The sequence below is a fragment of the Pan troglodytes genome, chromosome 8 (genome assembly GCF_028858775.2).
Source record: "Pan troglodytes isolate AG18354 chromosome 8, NHGRI_mPanTro3-v2.0_pri, whole genome shotgun sequence".
Lineage (NCBI taxonomy): Eukaryota > Metazoa > Chordata > Mammalia > Primates > Hominidae > Pan > Pan troglodytes.
The window spans coordinates 134,244,566-134,260,098 of record NC_072406.2 but is presented as its reverse complement, the minus strand read 5'-3'; the positions used below and the strand labels follow the sequence as shown (position 1 = coordinate 134,260,098).

General features: G+C 49.9%; 1 protein-coding gene across 20 annotated transcripts in view; it reads right to left on the bottom strand.

The window, feature by feature from the left end:
• Positions 1-15,533, bottom strand: part of TACC2 (transforming acidic coiled-coil containing protein 2) — a 258,017-nt gene that overhangs the window by 103,201 nt on the left and 139,283 nt on the right. For 17 of the 20 annotated variants that reach the window (XR_010147040.1, XM_063782189.1, XM_054660567.2 and 14 more), the window contains one exon: positions 5,840-5,974. The exons of the other annotated variants lie outside the window; for them this stretch is intronic. Coding sequence is in view for 15 of the 17 variants with exons in the window: in XM_063782189.1 (XP_063638259.1) it covers positions 5,840-5,974 (135 nt within the window). In the remaining 2 variants the exon portion in view is untranslated. The remainder of the gene's footprint in view (positions 1-5,839; positions 5,975-15,533) is intronic. 20 annotated transcript variants of the gene reach the window in all.

The window sequence follows — 15,533 nt, the reverse complement described above, 5'->3', positions numbered from 1 at the left end:
TGACAGAGGGAAGGGAGCAATTTGGGGCAGCTGCCCAGGGCGGGTGGGGCCGGGAGTGTGGGGGCACCTCACAGGAAAGCCTGAAGAGCCAACGCCACAGCCGCCACAGCCTGCAGCTCAGGGTAGCATTTCTCAAGGGGTGTCTCCTGGGCCTCCTGCCCAGCGCCGGGGATCCGGCTTCCTCCCTGCAAGAAGCTCAGCTGCTTCTCCCATCCCGTTTCTCCCGCGTCTATCCAGACAGCCCTTGGCCAGGTTTCCAAGTCACCAATTCCTAGGGGACAGCTGTCCGCGCAGGGAGTGAGAGGCCAACTCTGAACAGAGATGACGCTTGCGTGGGCTCACACCCACACCCACTCAGCTCATGTCCAACACACCAGGCTCTTTGCCACAAGCTCTCAGAGGTCAGCTGTGGCTGCCTTGGTGAGGTGAGGGCTTTCAACTTGTATTCCTGGAAATTCTTATGATCAGACCCCTCGCCTGGCTTCAGCCTCGTACAGCTCTCCAAAGAGCTGACAGCTCTGGAAAAGTCAGGGTGACCTGCTGACCCCACAAAGCCTCAGGAGGGCTACGATGGAGGGGAAAGGAAGGCCCATCAGAAGCGTGGTGACTGCAGCAGTGGTCTCCCTCCCAGGCAGGGTTAGGAGGCAGAGACTTGAAGCTCTCTCTCCTTCCCAGAACCTCACTTTTCTCCCTCTCAAAGTCACATCTGTTCTCCCCAAGGCCTACGGCCTAATGGTTACCAATGAGAGTGGGGGGAGGGGAGTGTGAAAACTCCCGGAGAAAAGCCATTTGCACGGGAAATGTGGGATTGTGTCATCGTTTCCACAGCAGCCGCGAGAAGCAGGAAGAGGCAGCAGGAAGTCACCCAGCATGTTTGCAAGAACAGAGCATCTGTCGATTCTGTAATAAGATGTGCCCTGGGCTTTCTTTGTCAATACACCAGGTCTCACTGCCTCGCTGCTCCCCTCCAAACCCAAAGAGAGAAGACAAAGCCACAGATATGGCGGGCACTGCAGCTGCCTGCGCATAACACCCAGAAGGCACGCTGGCTCCAACAGGCGATGCCTGGCTGGTGGCAGGAACCCATGGAAGACGTATTTCCAAAATCAAGAGTCCATCCAGGACCTCAAATTCTGGCCCAGGGCTGGGCATGGTGGCTCACGCCTGTAATCCCAGCACTTTGGGAGGCTGAGGCGGTCGGATCACCTGAGGTCAGGAGTTCGAGACCAGCCTGGTCGACATGGTGAAACCCCATCTCTACTAAAAATACAAAAATTAGCCAGGCATGGTGGCGGGTGCCTATAATCCCAGCTACTAGGGAGGCTGAGGCAGGAGAATTGCTTAAACCCGGGAGGCGGAAGTTGCAGTGAGAAGAGATCACGCCATTGCACTTCAGCCTGGGCTATAAGAGCGAAACTCTGCCTTAAAAAAAAAAAAAAATTCTGGCTCAGCCTGGGTGAATAACGACTTCCATTTCAGTGAAATCAAATGTTCAACCTTACATTTTTGAAACTTGCTTTGAAAACCTCCAGGAACTCATCCAAAGGGAAAAAACACGGTTGATTGGATCCCTGGATCCAGGCCATGGCCGCATGGTTGAAAGCAGCTGTGGAGAGAGTCGAGGTGGAGAGTGCACTGAAGGTGATGGAACCACAGCTGTCAGGGAGCCCCAGGAAATGGGGGCCTCAATCCTAAAACCACTCCTGTCTTGGCAGGCAGCTGGCCAGGTCTTTAACAATGCAGATCCGATCGTATCGCTGTACTGCCTGGGGGCTTCTGGACGCTCTTAAAAGAAAGCCCAAGGAGCCCATGACCAAAGCTGCTACAATCAGAGCAATGAAATAACGTAGTATTGGATTATAACCTAAAGAATAAAATGAATATCCAGGAGTCCATGCAGATATAAATACATGATTGAATCAATTAATAAATGAAGGAGAACAGACAAATCTCCTGTGCAGAAAAACTCTAAATAATTTCTGTAGATGTTCCGCCCTCAGAGGAGGAGCACAACTCTCCACCCCTTAAATGTGCACACAGTGACTTCCTTCCACAGACGACAGTACTGAAAGGGGGAAAAAAAGGAACTTGGCGGGGCGCAGTGGCTCATGCCTGTAATCCCAGCACTGTGGGAGGTCGAGGCGGACGGGTCACTTGAGGTCAGGAGTTTGAGACCAGCCTGGCCAACATGGTGAAACCTTGACTCCACTAAAAATACAAAAATTAGCCAGGCGTGGTGGCGGGAGCCTGTAATCCCAGCTACTCAGGAGGTTGAGGCAGGAGAATCGCTTGAGCTTCTGGGGTGGAGGTTGCAGTGAGTGGAGATGGCACCACTGCACTCCAGCCTGGGTGACAGAGTGAGACTCTGTCTCAAAAAAAAAAGTAACTTTACAGTGGAGACAGTCAACAAACATGACCTCAGCCAAGCAACTGAGGTCAATGTCAGCAGTGATATGTCATGTTGATGGTATGTACCCTTGATAGGATGTGATGAAAATGACACTTGATCTCTGTTCTTCCTCCCAGAACCCACAGGCCCAGTCCAATCATGAGAAAAGCATCAGACAAATTCCAATAGTGGGGCATCCTACTAAATACCCAACCAGAACTCCTTAAAATTGTCAAGGTCATCAGAAACAAGACAAGTCTAAGAAGAAACAGCCACAGCCAAGAGGCACCTACAGAAACAAAATGGAAATGTGGTTTCCTGGATGGGATCCTGGAACAGAAAAAGGACATTAGGGAAAAACTAAGAAAATGTGAATCAACTATTGTATTAGTTCATTTTCTGTTGCTTATAGCAGAATACCTGAAACTAGATAACTTATAAAGAAAAGTAGTTGTTTTCTTACAGTTATGGAGTCTGAGAAGTCAAAGGTCAAGGGGCTGCATCTGGTGAGGGCCTTCTTGCTGGTGGGGACTCTGCAGAGTCCGGAGGTGGTTCAGGGTATCCTATAACAAGGGGGCTGAGTACGCTAGCTCGGGTCTTTCTTCCTCTTCTTATAAAGCCACCAGTCCCACTCCCATGATATCCCAGCAATCCATTAATTCATGAATGGATTAACCCATTCATGAGTGCAGAGCCACATAACCCAATCACCTCTTAAAGGCCTCACCTCTCAATACTGCCAGATTGGGGGTTAAGTTTCAGCATGAATTTTGGAGGCAACAAATACTCAAACCATAGCAACTATAGACTTTAGTTATTATAATAAAGGTGTATCAATATATCCATAACTTTTTTTTTTGAGATGGACCTCAGGGTCCATGCACATGCTGTTTCTCCCCAACAATATCTATTCTCTTCTGTATCTTCAGCAACCTCCGGCCCAGCCCACACATAAACCCACTCAGCTTAAGCTCTCAGTCGATTCCCTGGGAAGCCATCCTCAGCTACCCAGACTAAGTGAGGTTGTGGGTTGCATCCATCCAGGGTGCTGCACTTCTCCCCTAGTAACTGATTGCTCCATGTCTATCTCCCAGCACTGGATGCTCCTTGAGGGCAGGATGGTGCCTGTCTTCCAGACCTCTGTGTCCTGTCCCTAGCACAGTGATTGGCCCAGAGTAATCCCAAGTTCATGTTGCTGAATGGCTCAGATGTGTAAATCAATGAGATTCAGAAGCAACCCACATAGAGTGGGCTCCAGGGCTAAAGGTGAGATCACCCAGTGTGCCTTCTATGACAGGTTGAGAGCCATGAGCCCATCTGACCTCAGGAAAGAAAAACATAGAACAAATGGGTACCACCTGTGTCTGCTGGTGCCAGGAGGCACCAGAGATGCTCTCTGACCCTAACACTGCATCAGCAAAAGGTCTGAAGGTTGAAATTTTTATTTTAGATTTCATCAAAAATCTACTCTAGCCCTTGGATAAGTTCTTTTAAAAAAAAATGAGGTATAACTTACATACCAAAAAATAGTAAAATTCACTCTTTTTAGGTATATAGTTCCACAAATTTTACAGAACATTTCCATCACCCCCCACAAAGATCTCTTCATGCTCATTTGTAGTCAATACAAATCCCAGCCCCCGGTGCCCACTGATCTGTTTTCAATTCCTTATTGTTTTGCCTTTTCCAGAATCTCATCTAGGCTGAATCATGTAGAATGTAGTCTTTTGAGTCCAGCCTTTCTCACGTAGCCTAATGCATTTGCGATTCATCAATTTAGTTGCATGAATCAATAGCTTGTTCCTTTTTATGGGTGAGTAATATTCCTTGGCATAGATATACCACAATTTGTTGATCCTTTCACCAGTGGATAGATATCTGGGTTGTTTCAAATTTGGGGCAATTATGAAGAATACATGCATACAAGTTTTTAGGTAGACATATATTTTCATCGTTCATAGGTAAATATCTAAAAATGGGATTGCTGGTTCATATTGTGGATTTATGTTTACCTTTATAAGAAACTGAAGGGCAGAATATTTGAGAAGAGTAATTGTATTTCTTTCTCCAACACATTTTGGTTGTGCACCTACTATGTCCAAGGCAAACCAAGGGTGTTTCCCCAAACACCTGGGGATGTTCCTGCTCCCCAACCTCTGCTTGTGCTATCTCACCAGCAGAAAAGCAGACCTCCCATACATTTCCTTGTCCTTGGGCCAAGAATTATGGCAGACCAGGCACTGCGGTGGATCCAGGAGGGGTGGAACAAATGTTCCTGCTCTGCCAACAACAATCTGAAGGATGGAAAGTCCCTCTGGGACTCAGGACCAACAGAGCTGCAGGTAGATGCCAGGAGATACAGGACAGAGAAGAGTTTAATGGTCTGGGTGGCATCATCCAGATAAGGCAGACTCTGGTCCAGCTCTGGGCCCACCCTACTGTTACCCGGTATTCTAGAATATCATCTGCATGTGGTGATGTTCCCTTCCTCTGATTTCTCTACTACTTCCGGACACTCTGGTTTGGCAGCTGGTTGTCTACGCTTTGGGCACCCCTTATATTCCTGCCCTCTACCATGGCTTAGCTTTCAGCACTGTGTGCTTCCCAGCCAGCAGGAGCTCCCTGAGGACCGAGGCCTGCCGTTCTCAGCACACCCAGATGCATTTGGCTCTCTACAAAATACTGTCCAAGAATGCTCTTTAGGAGGCTTTAATGATTTATAATCAAAACCAACTGCTTGCATGGAAACAGGAGTTCCAAATACTTGCTCTAATCATTAACTTTATGTGTCAACTTGGCTGGCCCATTGAACCCAGATATTTGATCCAACCTGTCTCAATTTCACTGTGGAGATATTTTTTAGATGAGATTAATATTGAAATCAGTAGATTTTGAGTAAAGCTGATTACCTCCTATAATGTGGGTGGACCTCATCCCATCAGTTGAAGGCCTTAAAGGAAAAGGACTGACCTTCCCCAAGGAAAAGGGAATTCTGCCAGCAGATGGCCTTGGGGCTCTGCTACAACAACTCTTCCCTACTCTCCAGCCTGCCAGCCTGCCCTGCATTATTTCAGACTTGCTAGCCCCCACAATCACATGAGCCAATCCCTTAAAATAAATCCCTCTCTCTGCATATATATATACATATAAATACATACACATATAGATCATCCATCCATCTATGCATCCATCCTATTGGCTCTGTTTCTCTGCAGAACCCTAACGCACTCGCCCACACCATGCTTCCCACCGTAACATGAGGAGCAGGTGGGCAAGGGTAAACCTGAGACTGGCTATGGCCCAAAGGGTCAGAGACATGGTCTCACGGGGCCAAATGGTCACCACCTTGTTACCATCCTAAATGCGGCTCACCCCAAGACCTAGAGGGCAGAGACCACCAGGCCCCTGCTCTCCGGGGACAGGTGCTGTGGAGGGGGACTTGCACAATACCTGCTGAGGTCCTTGGCCGGATCTGGGCAGGAGGGAGTGGAAGCTTCTACTCTGTCACCAGCTGGGGCAGATGGCGAAGCTATGTGTTCTGCAGCCGAGGGAGCAAGACCCGCATGGGCAGCAGCTGGGGAGATGCTGGGGACACAATGAGGGAATTATTCCACATGGTGCTGGGCTCATTAATGGCACATTCATCAGGCCCCATTCACCCCACCCAACCCACCCGCCCACACATGGAATGGACTCTTTAAACCCCAGCACTCGGCTCCCCGGCTTCCCCATCCAGGCCTCCACTTCTGCACAGCAGGGCCTGTGGCTGCAACGAAGCGGCTCCCAGGCCAGGCCCTTAAGCTCCTCCCTCCTTAAGCTCCTGTAGAACCGGGTTTCTTTAACAGAGGCAGCTCAGGTGTCCGGGACACGCTATGTGAGTTTTCTCGTTTGATTTTTGTTTAGAGGAGAGGATTTTTTTATGATGATTTCTATTCGTTTTTGATAGGCAATGAAACTCTACAAGGTGAGAACTAAAATACAACTTTACAAATTCCCCAGGCTTTGCCCGCAAATCCCAAGGCTGAGAAAAATCCAGGGGAAAAGGATGATGGGTAATTCGGGAACCTGCCCCGGGACCAGTTGGGCCACCCGTGTCCTGGGGGAGGAATGAATTTCAGAGCCGGAGTGTGGCCCTCGAGTAGGGAACGAGTGCCCCCTGCTGGACAGCCGGGGAACCACAGCGTGCGGGGCCTCCGGGGGTATCACTGGAGACCACTCCCCACAAAAGCCAAAAGGCACAGGCTTGCAGTGCAGAAGAGGTTCTGATTTTCCCCACTGGCAAAAAGCAAGGCTAGCAATGGCCTCCACAGACTAAAGCCTGGGAACAGCTTTCAGGGTGGTGCCCTCCCAGCCTCTCCAGCCATCCCTGCTCTGGTCCACAGTGGGACTGGCCAGGCTGAAGGTGTCTTGGGGTAGCCAGGCTGTATTACAAGACTCAGCACAGACGGCCTGAAACCCAGCCTGAGGTGGTAGCTGGGGTTTGTGGCGTCACAGCCCTTGCAGTGAGGGATCACTGCTTCCCTCTGCGGGTAAACACCTCCAGGGAGCTCCCAGATTGCAGGAGTCCAGGGTGCGTGGGCCTCTGGGCTGCTATGTCTGCTCACTCCATCTCTTCGAGGTCCACCTGACAGGCTAGCACCCTGGTCTGAAGGGCAGCTGCCATAGGCGCCCACACTGCACACTGGACAGAGGACTCAGTCTTGCCCATAAGTCTGGTCACAGCTTAGCAGATTCTGCAGGTCCAGCAGGCACTTCCCAGCCCCTCACCGTCCTGGCCTCAGAGCTCCACGAGGACAGGGGCCACATCTGCCACATCCACCCCAGGATCCCAACCCTGGGCCAGGCCGCCCACAGCAGGCAGAGGGGATACCGCCAAGTGTCCAACTGGCTGCAACCAAGTGTGGGAGCAGAGCCAGGGCTGGAACCCATGCTGCCTGCTCCCTCGGGGCTCCACAGAGAAAAACAGAGCCCAAGAAATAACGACCTAGGAAAGCCCAGAGCAGACCAATCCACGAGGGAACAAAAATTACAAGTGCTTGGAGGAAACCCAGCAAAACAGCAAAGTGGATTTACAGATGGAGTGACTGGCCTCCTTTGTCAAACTATTATTTGCAACAATTTGGGCAGTGGCTAAAATTAATCATTTTGTAAAAGAATGACTCAAAATGAACAATGCAAACTACCAGGGGTGTTTAAGCTCCTTAAGAGAGCTATTTTGCACTTTGGAGGCTGACATGTACTCATAATCGGCAAATGGACCACTTACAAACGCAAACTACTAGTCTAACTTCGCTTTCTCAAGAAATTACACTGCTGTGCTCCCCCCTCCACCACACACATCCCACCAAGATTTTACTTAGTTTAATGCAAATTGTGGAAAGGTGGTATTGTTTGTGGTTCTGTGATTTAAGGGTACTGTTTATCAAACTGCAAGGAAGGATCTCTGTCTTAGAAAACAGTGGCGGGTGGGGGGAGATGCTACCTTAGATCTGTGGCCCGCTGCTAATCACAACAAAGCCAGCTCTGTGACAGCTGACAGCCCGGGGATCTGATGCAGATGCCCAAGGCTACACCTGCCCCATCGCTGAGAACACCCTGGGGCAGCACAATCAAGGCTCACTCACCAAGCTCCCCCGCCTGCCCTTAACACCCACAGCTGCTCCTGTTCCTGAGGGGCCACCTGGCTGCTCCCTCCTCCCTTCCTTCTGTTGGTCCCAACTGCCATGGCCACACCCTTCCTGCGCTGGCTGGGTCTCGTTAGCCAAAGGCATCAAACAAGTGTGACTCAACAGCTCATTTAAGAAAGGCGCCCCCCTCCTTCCACCGCCTGTTGGCTCATACCCAGGGGCCGAGGAGGTCAGGCTCCCACGAGGAAACACTCAGTGACTCACCATCCAAGCCCAAGAGCTAACACATGGGCCCCCACAGACACCTCCTGGGCCCAACAGAACTTCTCCTCTTCCCTCCTGACCCTCCTCCTCCTCCCCCAATTTTCCCAGCAAGGTAGTGGCACCATCAGCCCGCCAGGCCCTGGCACTGACTTCCAGTTCTCTCATTCCCATGCCCCTCATCACCCCTTCCTGCTGAGTCACCTCCTTCTCCTTCTGGAATCTGCCCTCTCTGAGCAGGACTCCTGGGCTATCCTGCTGTGCCTGCTTTCCGTTTTGTCCCCTCAGATCCAAGGCCCCACAGCCACCAGAATGACCCAACTCAAGTTCTGATCAGGTCCTTCCACTGACTAAAGCCCTCCCTGACTTTCCATGGCATTCGGAAGCTGGTCCTCCAGGAGCCTAGTCAAGGTCCCTTGAACTCCCCCTGAGCTGCCAGAGGGCAATGTTGCTCAAGCAAAGCGAGTAAGCAGGTAGGGGCAGCCGGCAGCCAGCTCCTCACCAACAACCCCAGTCAGCTCCCGTCTGCGTTCAAGCCTCCCGTGACCAGCAGTGACTCCTCTTAAAGACATTGTTCTCAGGAAGTCGGGCCCTGAACAAATGCCCAGGACCAATCCCAGGCCTTTGCAGAACCTTCCAGACAGCTGCCAAACCCAGCCCAGAGACAGCAGGGCACTGATATGGGGTCCGCACATTCTGTAGTCTCATTCCACCTGCTAGAGTTATCTTGCTGTCTTCCTCTGGCGGGAAGCTAGCCTGGGGCTAAACATCTGGGATGCCTTTTTCCATTTAAGGAGTTAATCAGTGTTTTCCAAACCTTATTGGAATAACGAAGAAGCTGAATTCAAATTCATGTAGAGTGTTTATATTTTTGGAAGAGGAAGGATATGTAGATTTAAGTTCAACCTGCTATTTCTTTTTGTTTAGGACAGAGCTGACAGCATATAAACCACCACGCTTTCAGCAGACAGCCATGACTTATTGATCAAGGTGTTCTTTCCTGCTAAGCCCAGCTAGACAAGACCTCAGAATCCATCGCAACACAGATCCCTAGAGAACCATTACCAGTGGATCAGAGACGATGGATCCGAAGAGTTTGCTGTCCCTGAGTTAGCACCTTGCTAAGGTCCTCACAAACAACAACTGGTCCCACTGCCCATTTGGCTGCAGTCTCCAGCCACACACACGGCTCCAGGGCTCATATTCAGCCCGACAGCCCTGCAGATCCGGCCGCAGTGAGACACCGTCAGCAGCTGTTGTCCTTTGATTCCCTGCTCAGGGCTTTTGAGTCCCGCTAGGCAGATCCCTCACTGAACTGATAGCAAATTTCATTTCAGAGATTGGCTGGAGCTGCCAAATTAAGCCCTTGTGCAAGGACAAACACCAGAGTGGCCCAGGCTGTCACAGGAGGTGATAACAGCCCCCAAGGTGCAGGCCAAACACATCAGTCCTGTTGGCCAGATGGGTGACAGCATCTTATCTCCCATTTCACATCACCATCTGGAAGGCATTTAGCACCAACAGCCCTTCCTCCCAGGCCTCTTGATTTTTTTCTTCCGAAATTCCCAAGTGCACATGATCACGTAATAGGGCAAGCGTTAAGGCCGAAGACTCAGGTCATGCTGAAGGTGAGATGCAAAGTGCAGAAAGGAAAGTGCTGTGAAATTGTGGGTTTGGAGAGCCAGGCTTGGTTGATACAAATGCTGGACAGCCAGTCCCACGGAGGCCTGGGACTTGATAAAATGAGACTCAGCAACGGGAGATAGAACAGGCATCTCTCAGAGGCAGCCACTGAAAAGCCCCAAAGCCAAAATCAGAAGGTGCTGAGAGGTGCTTGTGAATTGGCTGGAAGCTCCGAGGCAGGCACATCCAGATATTTCTGGTCGTTGGTGAGATCCACCAGCATTCGAGCACCAGCCAGCTCACGTGAGAGCGTGAGCAGCCCCAAACAAGCTGATCTGCAGATTTCCAGCGGGCGCTGGGCTCCTGCGCAGTTAACCCTGAACTGGCTGGTCAGCTCTTCCCTGGCACACGTCTATCCACTTTACCTTCACAGAGTGAGCCCATGCTCAGAGGAGGGATGTTATTTTCAAATTTGGCACAAGCAAAACTTAAGCAGGAAGGAAAATATTCACCAAGGGAAAAGTGATAAACACCATCCCAAAACCGTAGGTGAGGCTTTGGTCTGGCTTGGATAGTCCAAGTTATGAATCCCCACGCCTGGTCATCACCAGCAGCTCTGCGGGCCCAGGGGCAAGATTTCCTTATGTCCTGAGCTCTCTGGGGATGAGTCCTGGTTTACAGAGGCTGCAGGGGTGGAGACACAAGGGATAAAAGGAGACTGATCTTGGATATCCAAGATTATTTATTCAGAAAGTCAAAATCTGCCTATACAGATAAAGCAGCTCAAGAAGCATGAAAAACCAAAACAAGAACAGAATCTTGCGTTAGTGTGAACCGTATGAAATTCTCAATATCTGACACTTGTCAATGTGGCAGTTCATGTGGTTCAACCCAACAGCAGCCAGACAGACGATGGAAACTCAAAGGCTCTGAAGAAATGTAAAGGTGCACCCCAATTTACTCAGCACGCTGGGTGCTGGCTTCACAAATTTGATTCATGAATGTCAAAGTACCTTCTAAAGGGTACAAAGGAATTCTGTTATTCAGAGAAGAATTTTGGGAGATCCATTTTCTAAATTAAAAATAATTACTCCACTTTATCATTCAGTTTTTGTTTGTTTATTTTTTGAGACTGAGTTTCACTCTTGTTGCCCAGACTGGAGTGCAATGGCATGATCTCGGCTCACTGCAACTTCCATCTCCTAGGTGCAAGCGATTCTCCTGCCTCAGCCCCCGAGTAGCTGGGATTACAGATACCCGCCACCACGCCCAGCTAATTTTTTTATATTTTTGGTAGAGACAAGATTTTGCCATGTTGGCCAGGCTGGTCTCAAACTCCTGACCTCAGGTGATCCACCTGCCTTGGCCTCTCAAAGCGTTGGGATTACAGGCGTGAGCCACCCCGCCCAACCTATCATTCAGTTTTCAATAAGGCACCTGCTTAAATAAAGGTTCAACTAACCTTTGTGAGGTGGTTGAACTCACTTATGCATACCCATAGAGGGAAGACAAAAAAATCTGACTGTGCAGTCAGAAAATAAAATAAAATAAACTACATGATTTGGAAGCAAGAGGAGAAATAAAAGCTGTAGTCAATATGAATTTCCTGGCCTTTCAACTTCTGACCATTTTAAACTCTGCTTCTGAATCTGGAAACTCTCTGGTAAGGCTCTAACACTCAGCAGGGGCTTCCCCACCTCCTTCTGTCCAAAGTCAGAGATCAGAAACTTCAGCCGCCAGCTGCTGGGCCTGGTGTCTCCCTTCCTGAGGAGCTGTGATGAGCTGCTCAAACCTGTTCACAGGTGAGGAGAAACGCAAGTGCCTGGACAACACTGCCTTCACCTGGTGGTTCTCCAAGGATTGGAAATGCAGGTGTGGGCCCCTCCCAGCTCCCCCCTCAATCAGACTCTGGGAAGGGGGCAGCAATCTGCGTTGTCAGCAGGTGATTCTGATGCACACTGAAGTCTCACCCACAGACACGAGTCCGGTGAGTAATTTTTCAACTGTGTGGATGAGAGTCCTCAAGTTCTCAGGGGACCTCTCTGCGTGGATTCTTGACTGTGGGAAAAACACAGGAGGCTCTTGGATGTGTCCCATTTCACTGCTTAATACATAGTGGTACAGCAGCTGGAAGGTTTCATTGAAAAAACCATTCTGCTTTTTTTTAGATGGGCCTCACTGTGTCAACCAGGCTCTCAGCCTGGTCTCAGCTCACTGCAACCTCCACCTCCTGGGCTCAAGCAATCCTCCCACCCCAGCCTCCTGAGTAGCTGGGACTACAGGCATGCACCACCACACCCGGCTAATTTTTGTAGAGGCAGGGTTACCCAGGCTCATTCTGCTTTTTTTTTTTTTTTTTTTTTTAATGAAAATACTGAACAGATGAGAGTACAAGTGGCCATAGGCAATGTGGTCATTTGTACAAAGTTCCAGAAGATCTGGGCCCAGCTTTCTCTGTCATCCAGGGTTAGCTCAACCCCCGAAGCAGCTTCACAGCTTTTCCCTGAGGAAAGAAGCAAATTTTGGTGCCCTCCAGTGGCATTAACAATAGAGAAAGGGTGCATCGAAATCCCTTTCATTTTATTTGAGAAATACCTTAGAGATAGAAGTGCCTTCTCCTTTTTCTGCTACTCAGAAAAAAAAAAGAGCTCTTGAAACTAGAGGGCAGGGCACCAAAGAATTAGCAGGCAACAGGGAAGGAGGAGTGAGGCTTGCTCTCTGTTTTTCTCTCAGCTGGCTTAAAGCAAATGCCCCAGCCCTACTTTTTTTTTTTATTAATTAAAAAAAATTCTGCCAGGTGCAGTGGCTCACACCTGTAATCCCAGCACTTTGGGAGGCCAAGGCAGGCAGATCACCTGAGGTCAGGAGTTCGAGACTAGTCTGGCCATCATGGCAAAACGCCATCTATACTAAAAATACAAAAATTAGCCAGACATGGTGGTGCACGCCTGTAATCCCAGCTACTCAGGAGGCTGAGGCAGAACAATCGCTTGAGCCCAGGAGGCCAAGTTTGTAGTGAGCCCAGATTGTGCCACTGCACTCCAGCCTGGGCGACAGAGCAAGACTACATCTAAAATATAAATATAAATATAAATATAAATATTCATTTCCATTTAATTTTTAAATTTAAACTACTGAAAAGGCACACCTCTCCCGAGGACTGTTCCAGCCTGCCCCCTGCCCCATGTTGGTCCCTCCCCTCCTTCCGCATCCCACCCTCTGCCTCTCTCCTTATGGGAAGCAGAAAGTGCAGAGGGATTGCAGGTGGATGGGGCGGCGGAGCCACTGCTGCGCTTAAATCGCCACTGCACACTAGAACGCCCTGCTTAGTTTCTCCAGCAGATGGGCAAGGTGAAGCGCTGTTGATTCTTGCTATTCACAGGAATGTTCTACCAAGTCGCCATGAACCCTGAATTAGGAGACACTGAATTATTGCCTCTAGAGGAAATATAGGGGTAGCTTCCTGTGAGTTTCTAGGCACAGCATTTTCATCAGCCAATCAACCAAAACATAACCTTGTTCCATGTGTGCTTCTGTTTAAAGATGCCTTATTTAATAGGTAATTTTGCTTCATTGAATTCACAGCCACCAGCACTACCCCTCATGCCGGGACGAAGCTTCTCTAAAGCACAACTTTTCGCCCCGAGGCCTGTTGTTGCACTTAGGAGGGGACTTCAGCATCATGCTTAGGGCTCATTTGAAACAATGTACTCACCAAGGAAAAGCACAACAGTTGAACTAACTATGCCACGTAAGGACACTTGTTTGCAGTGCCAGAGCCACGACAAGAAGGCAGGGCATTGCCTCGTTCAACCTTAGCTGAGAACGTGTGTGCTGGGCTGCTCTGCACATGTCTGCAAATGACTGAGAAAGGACCACAAGTATCAACTCTGGGGTAATCAATACATTTTAGTAAGAAGGCAAATTCACAAATATGGAATCTGCCAACGAGGATCGACTGTATTTTACAGAGGCATCTGGTGACCAAAGTCAGACCAATCCTTGGTATTAACAGAACTATCTCTTTTCCACCAATCCAGTAAAAACAAGACAACACGACTCTGGATAAATGTTCAGTAACACCAACAAGGCACCAAAATTGCTCATTCCTTAGTCAAATACTCCCCCAGGTTTTAATCATGACTGCATTCTGCCCAGAGTTCTGAGTCTTTCCATAAGGAGATAAGGCCACGAAACTGGCCGAGTTCTCAGCACTGACACCTCTGCTTAGCCACTGGTCCCCTCCTGCATTCTGTGGTCACTCTTGGTCAGGGTTGTAGGTAACACAGCTGCATTACCTAACGCATTACCTTCCTTGGACTAGAGAGAAACCACGGATACAGGCGGGGCCCCAGGACACGGTGTCTCGAGGAAGCCTAGCTCTCCCGCAGCTCTGCCAGTGGAGGATTCAGAACACAGGTGGGCAGCCGGGCCAGAGCTGCTGCGGTCCCAGCTCTGCCACTTACTAGCTATGTGTACTGGAGCATGTTAACGTCTCTGAGCCCCAGTCTGCTCAACTGTGAGATGGCAGCCATGACAGCAGTTCCCACCTTCTACAGCTGGCATGAGGATTTACGGAGACACTCGATGAAACACACCCAGCATGGTGCCTGGAGCATGGGAAGTGTCCAGGGAAAAGGAGAGTTAAGAGCATGTGCCACTCACCTACTATGGAGCCTGGGACAAGTCACTTAAAACATGCAGTCTCAGGCATGGGAGGGGCCTTCAGAAGCACCCATTACACCCTCCGCTGGACTGCAGCTCTCTGAGAGCCATCCAGCCAAGTCCAGCGCCATCCTCTCCTCAGAGCTTCCTCGTGCCCCCGCATCCCCCGACTGTAAGATGGGAGCATCGGGTGAGAGTGATCTCGGCTCCCTTCCAGGCTTTGCTAAGGGAGGGCGTGCCCCATTGGCTACAGCCAGAGGCCCCTGGGTCTTCCTAAAACGGTGGTGGTCAGGGAGCCAAATGGGACAAAGAGGGGGTGGAATAGGACAGACAGGAAGGGGGTGCCCCACGTCTCACTGGAAACTTCTGTACACTTCTTGAGGGTTGGGGGCCTTCGTTCGCAGCTAGGGTTTTTCCTTTAAGAAGTTAAAGTCACACAAAAGTAAAAACTATGGCTGACTCGGCCAGGCGAGGTGGCTCACGCCTGTAATGCCAGCACTTTGGGAGGCCGAGGCGGGCAGATTACCTGAGGGTCAGGAGTTTGAGAACAGCCTGGCCAACATGGCAAAATCCCATCTCTACTAAAAAAAAAATACAAGAAAATTAGGTGGGCATGGTGGCGCACGCCTGTAATTCCAGCTTCTCGGGAGGCTGAGGCAGGAGAATCACTTGAACCCAGGAAGCGGAGGTTGCAGTGAGCAGAGATTGTGCCACTGTACTCCAGCCTTGGTGACAGAGTGAGACTCCGTCTCAGGAAAAAAAAAAAGTACTATGGCTGACTCCTGCCTATAAAAGGAACATCTAAAATTCCACATCATTGCATGGCTGCCCTGGAATATCTGCTTCCGGCCTGCAGCTTCCTGCCCTATCTATCCCGTCCTCTGCTTTCTCCCCCACCAGGTACCTCCTCCTAGTTTTGAAGAGGTGTCTTGGTGCTGTCGGCCGCCTGCCTGCACCCCAAGGAAGAG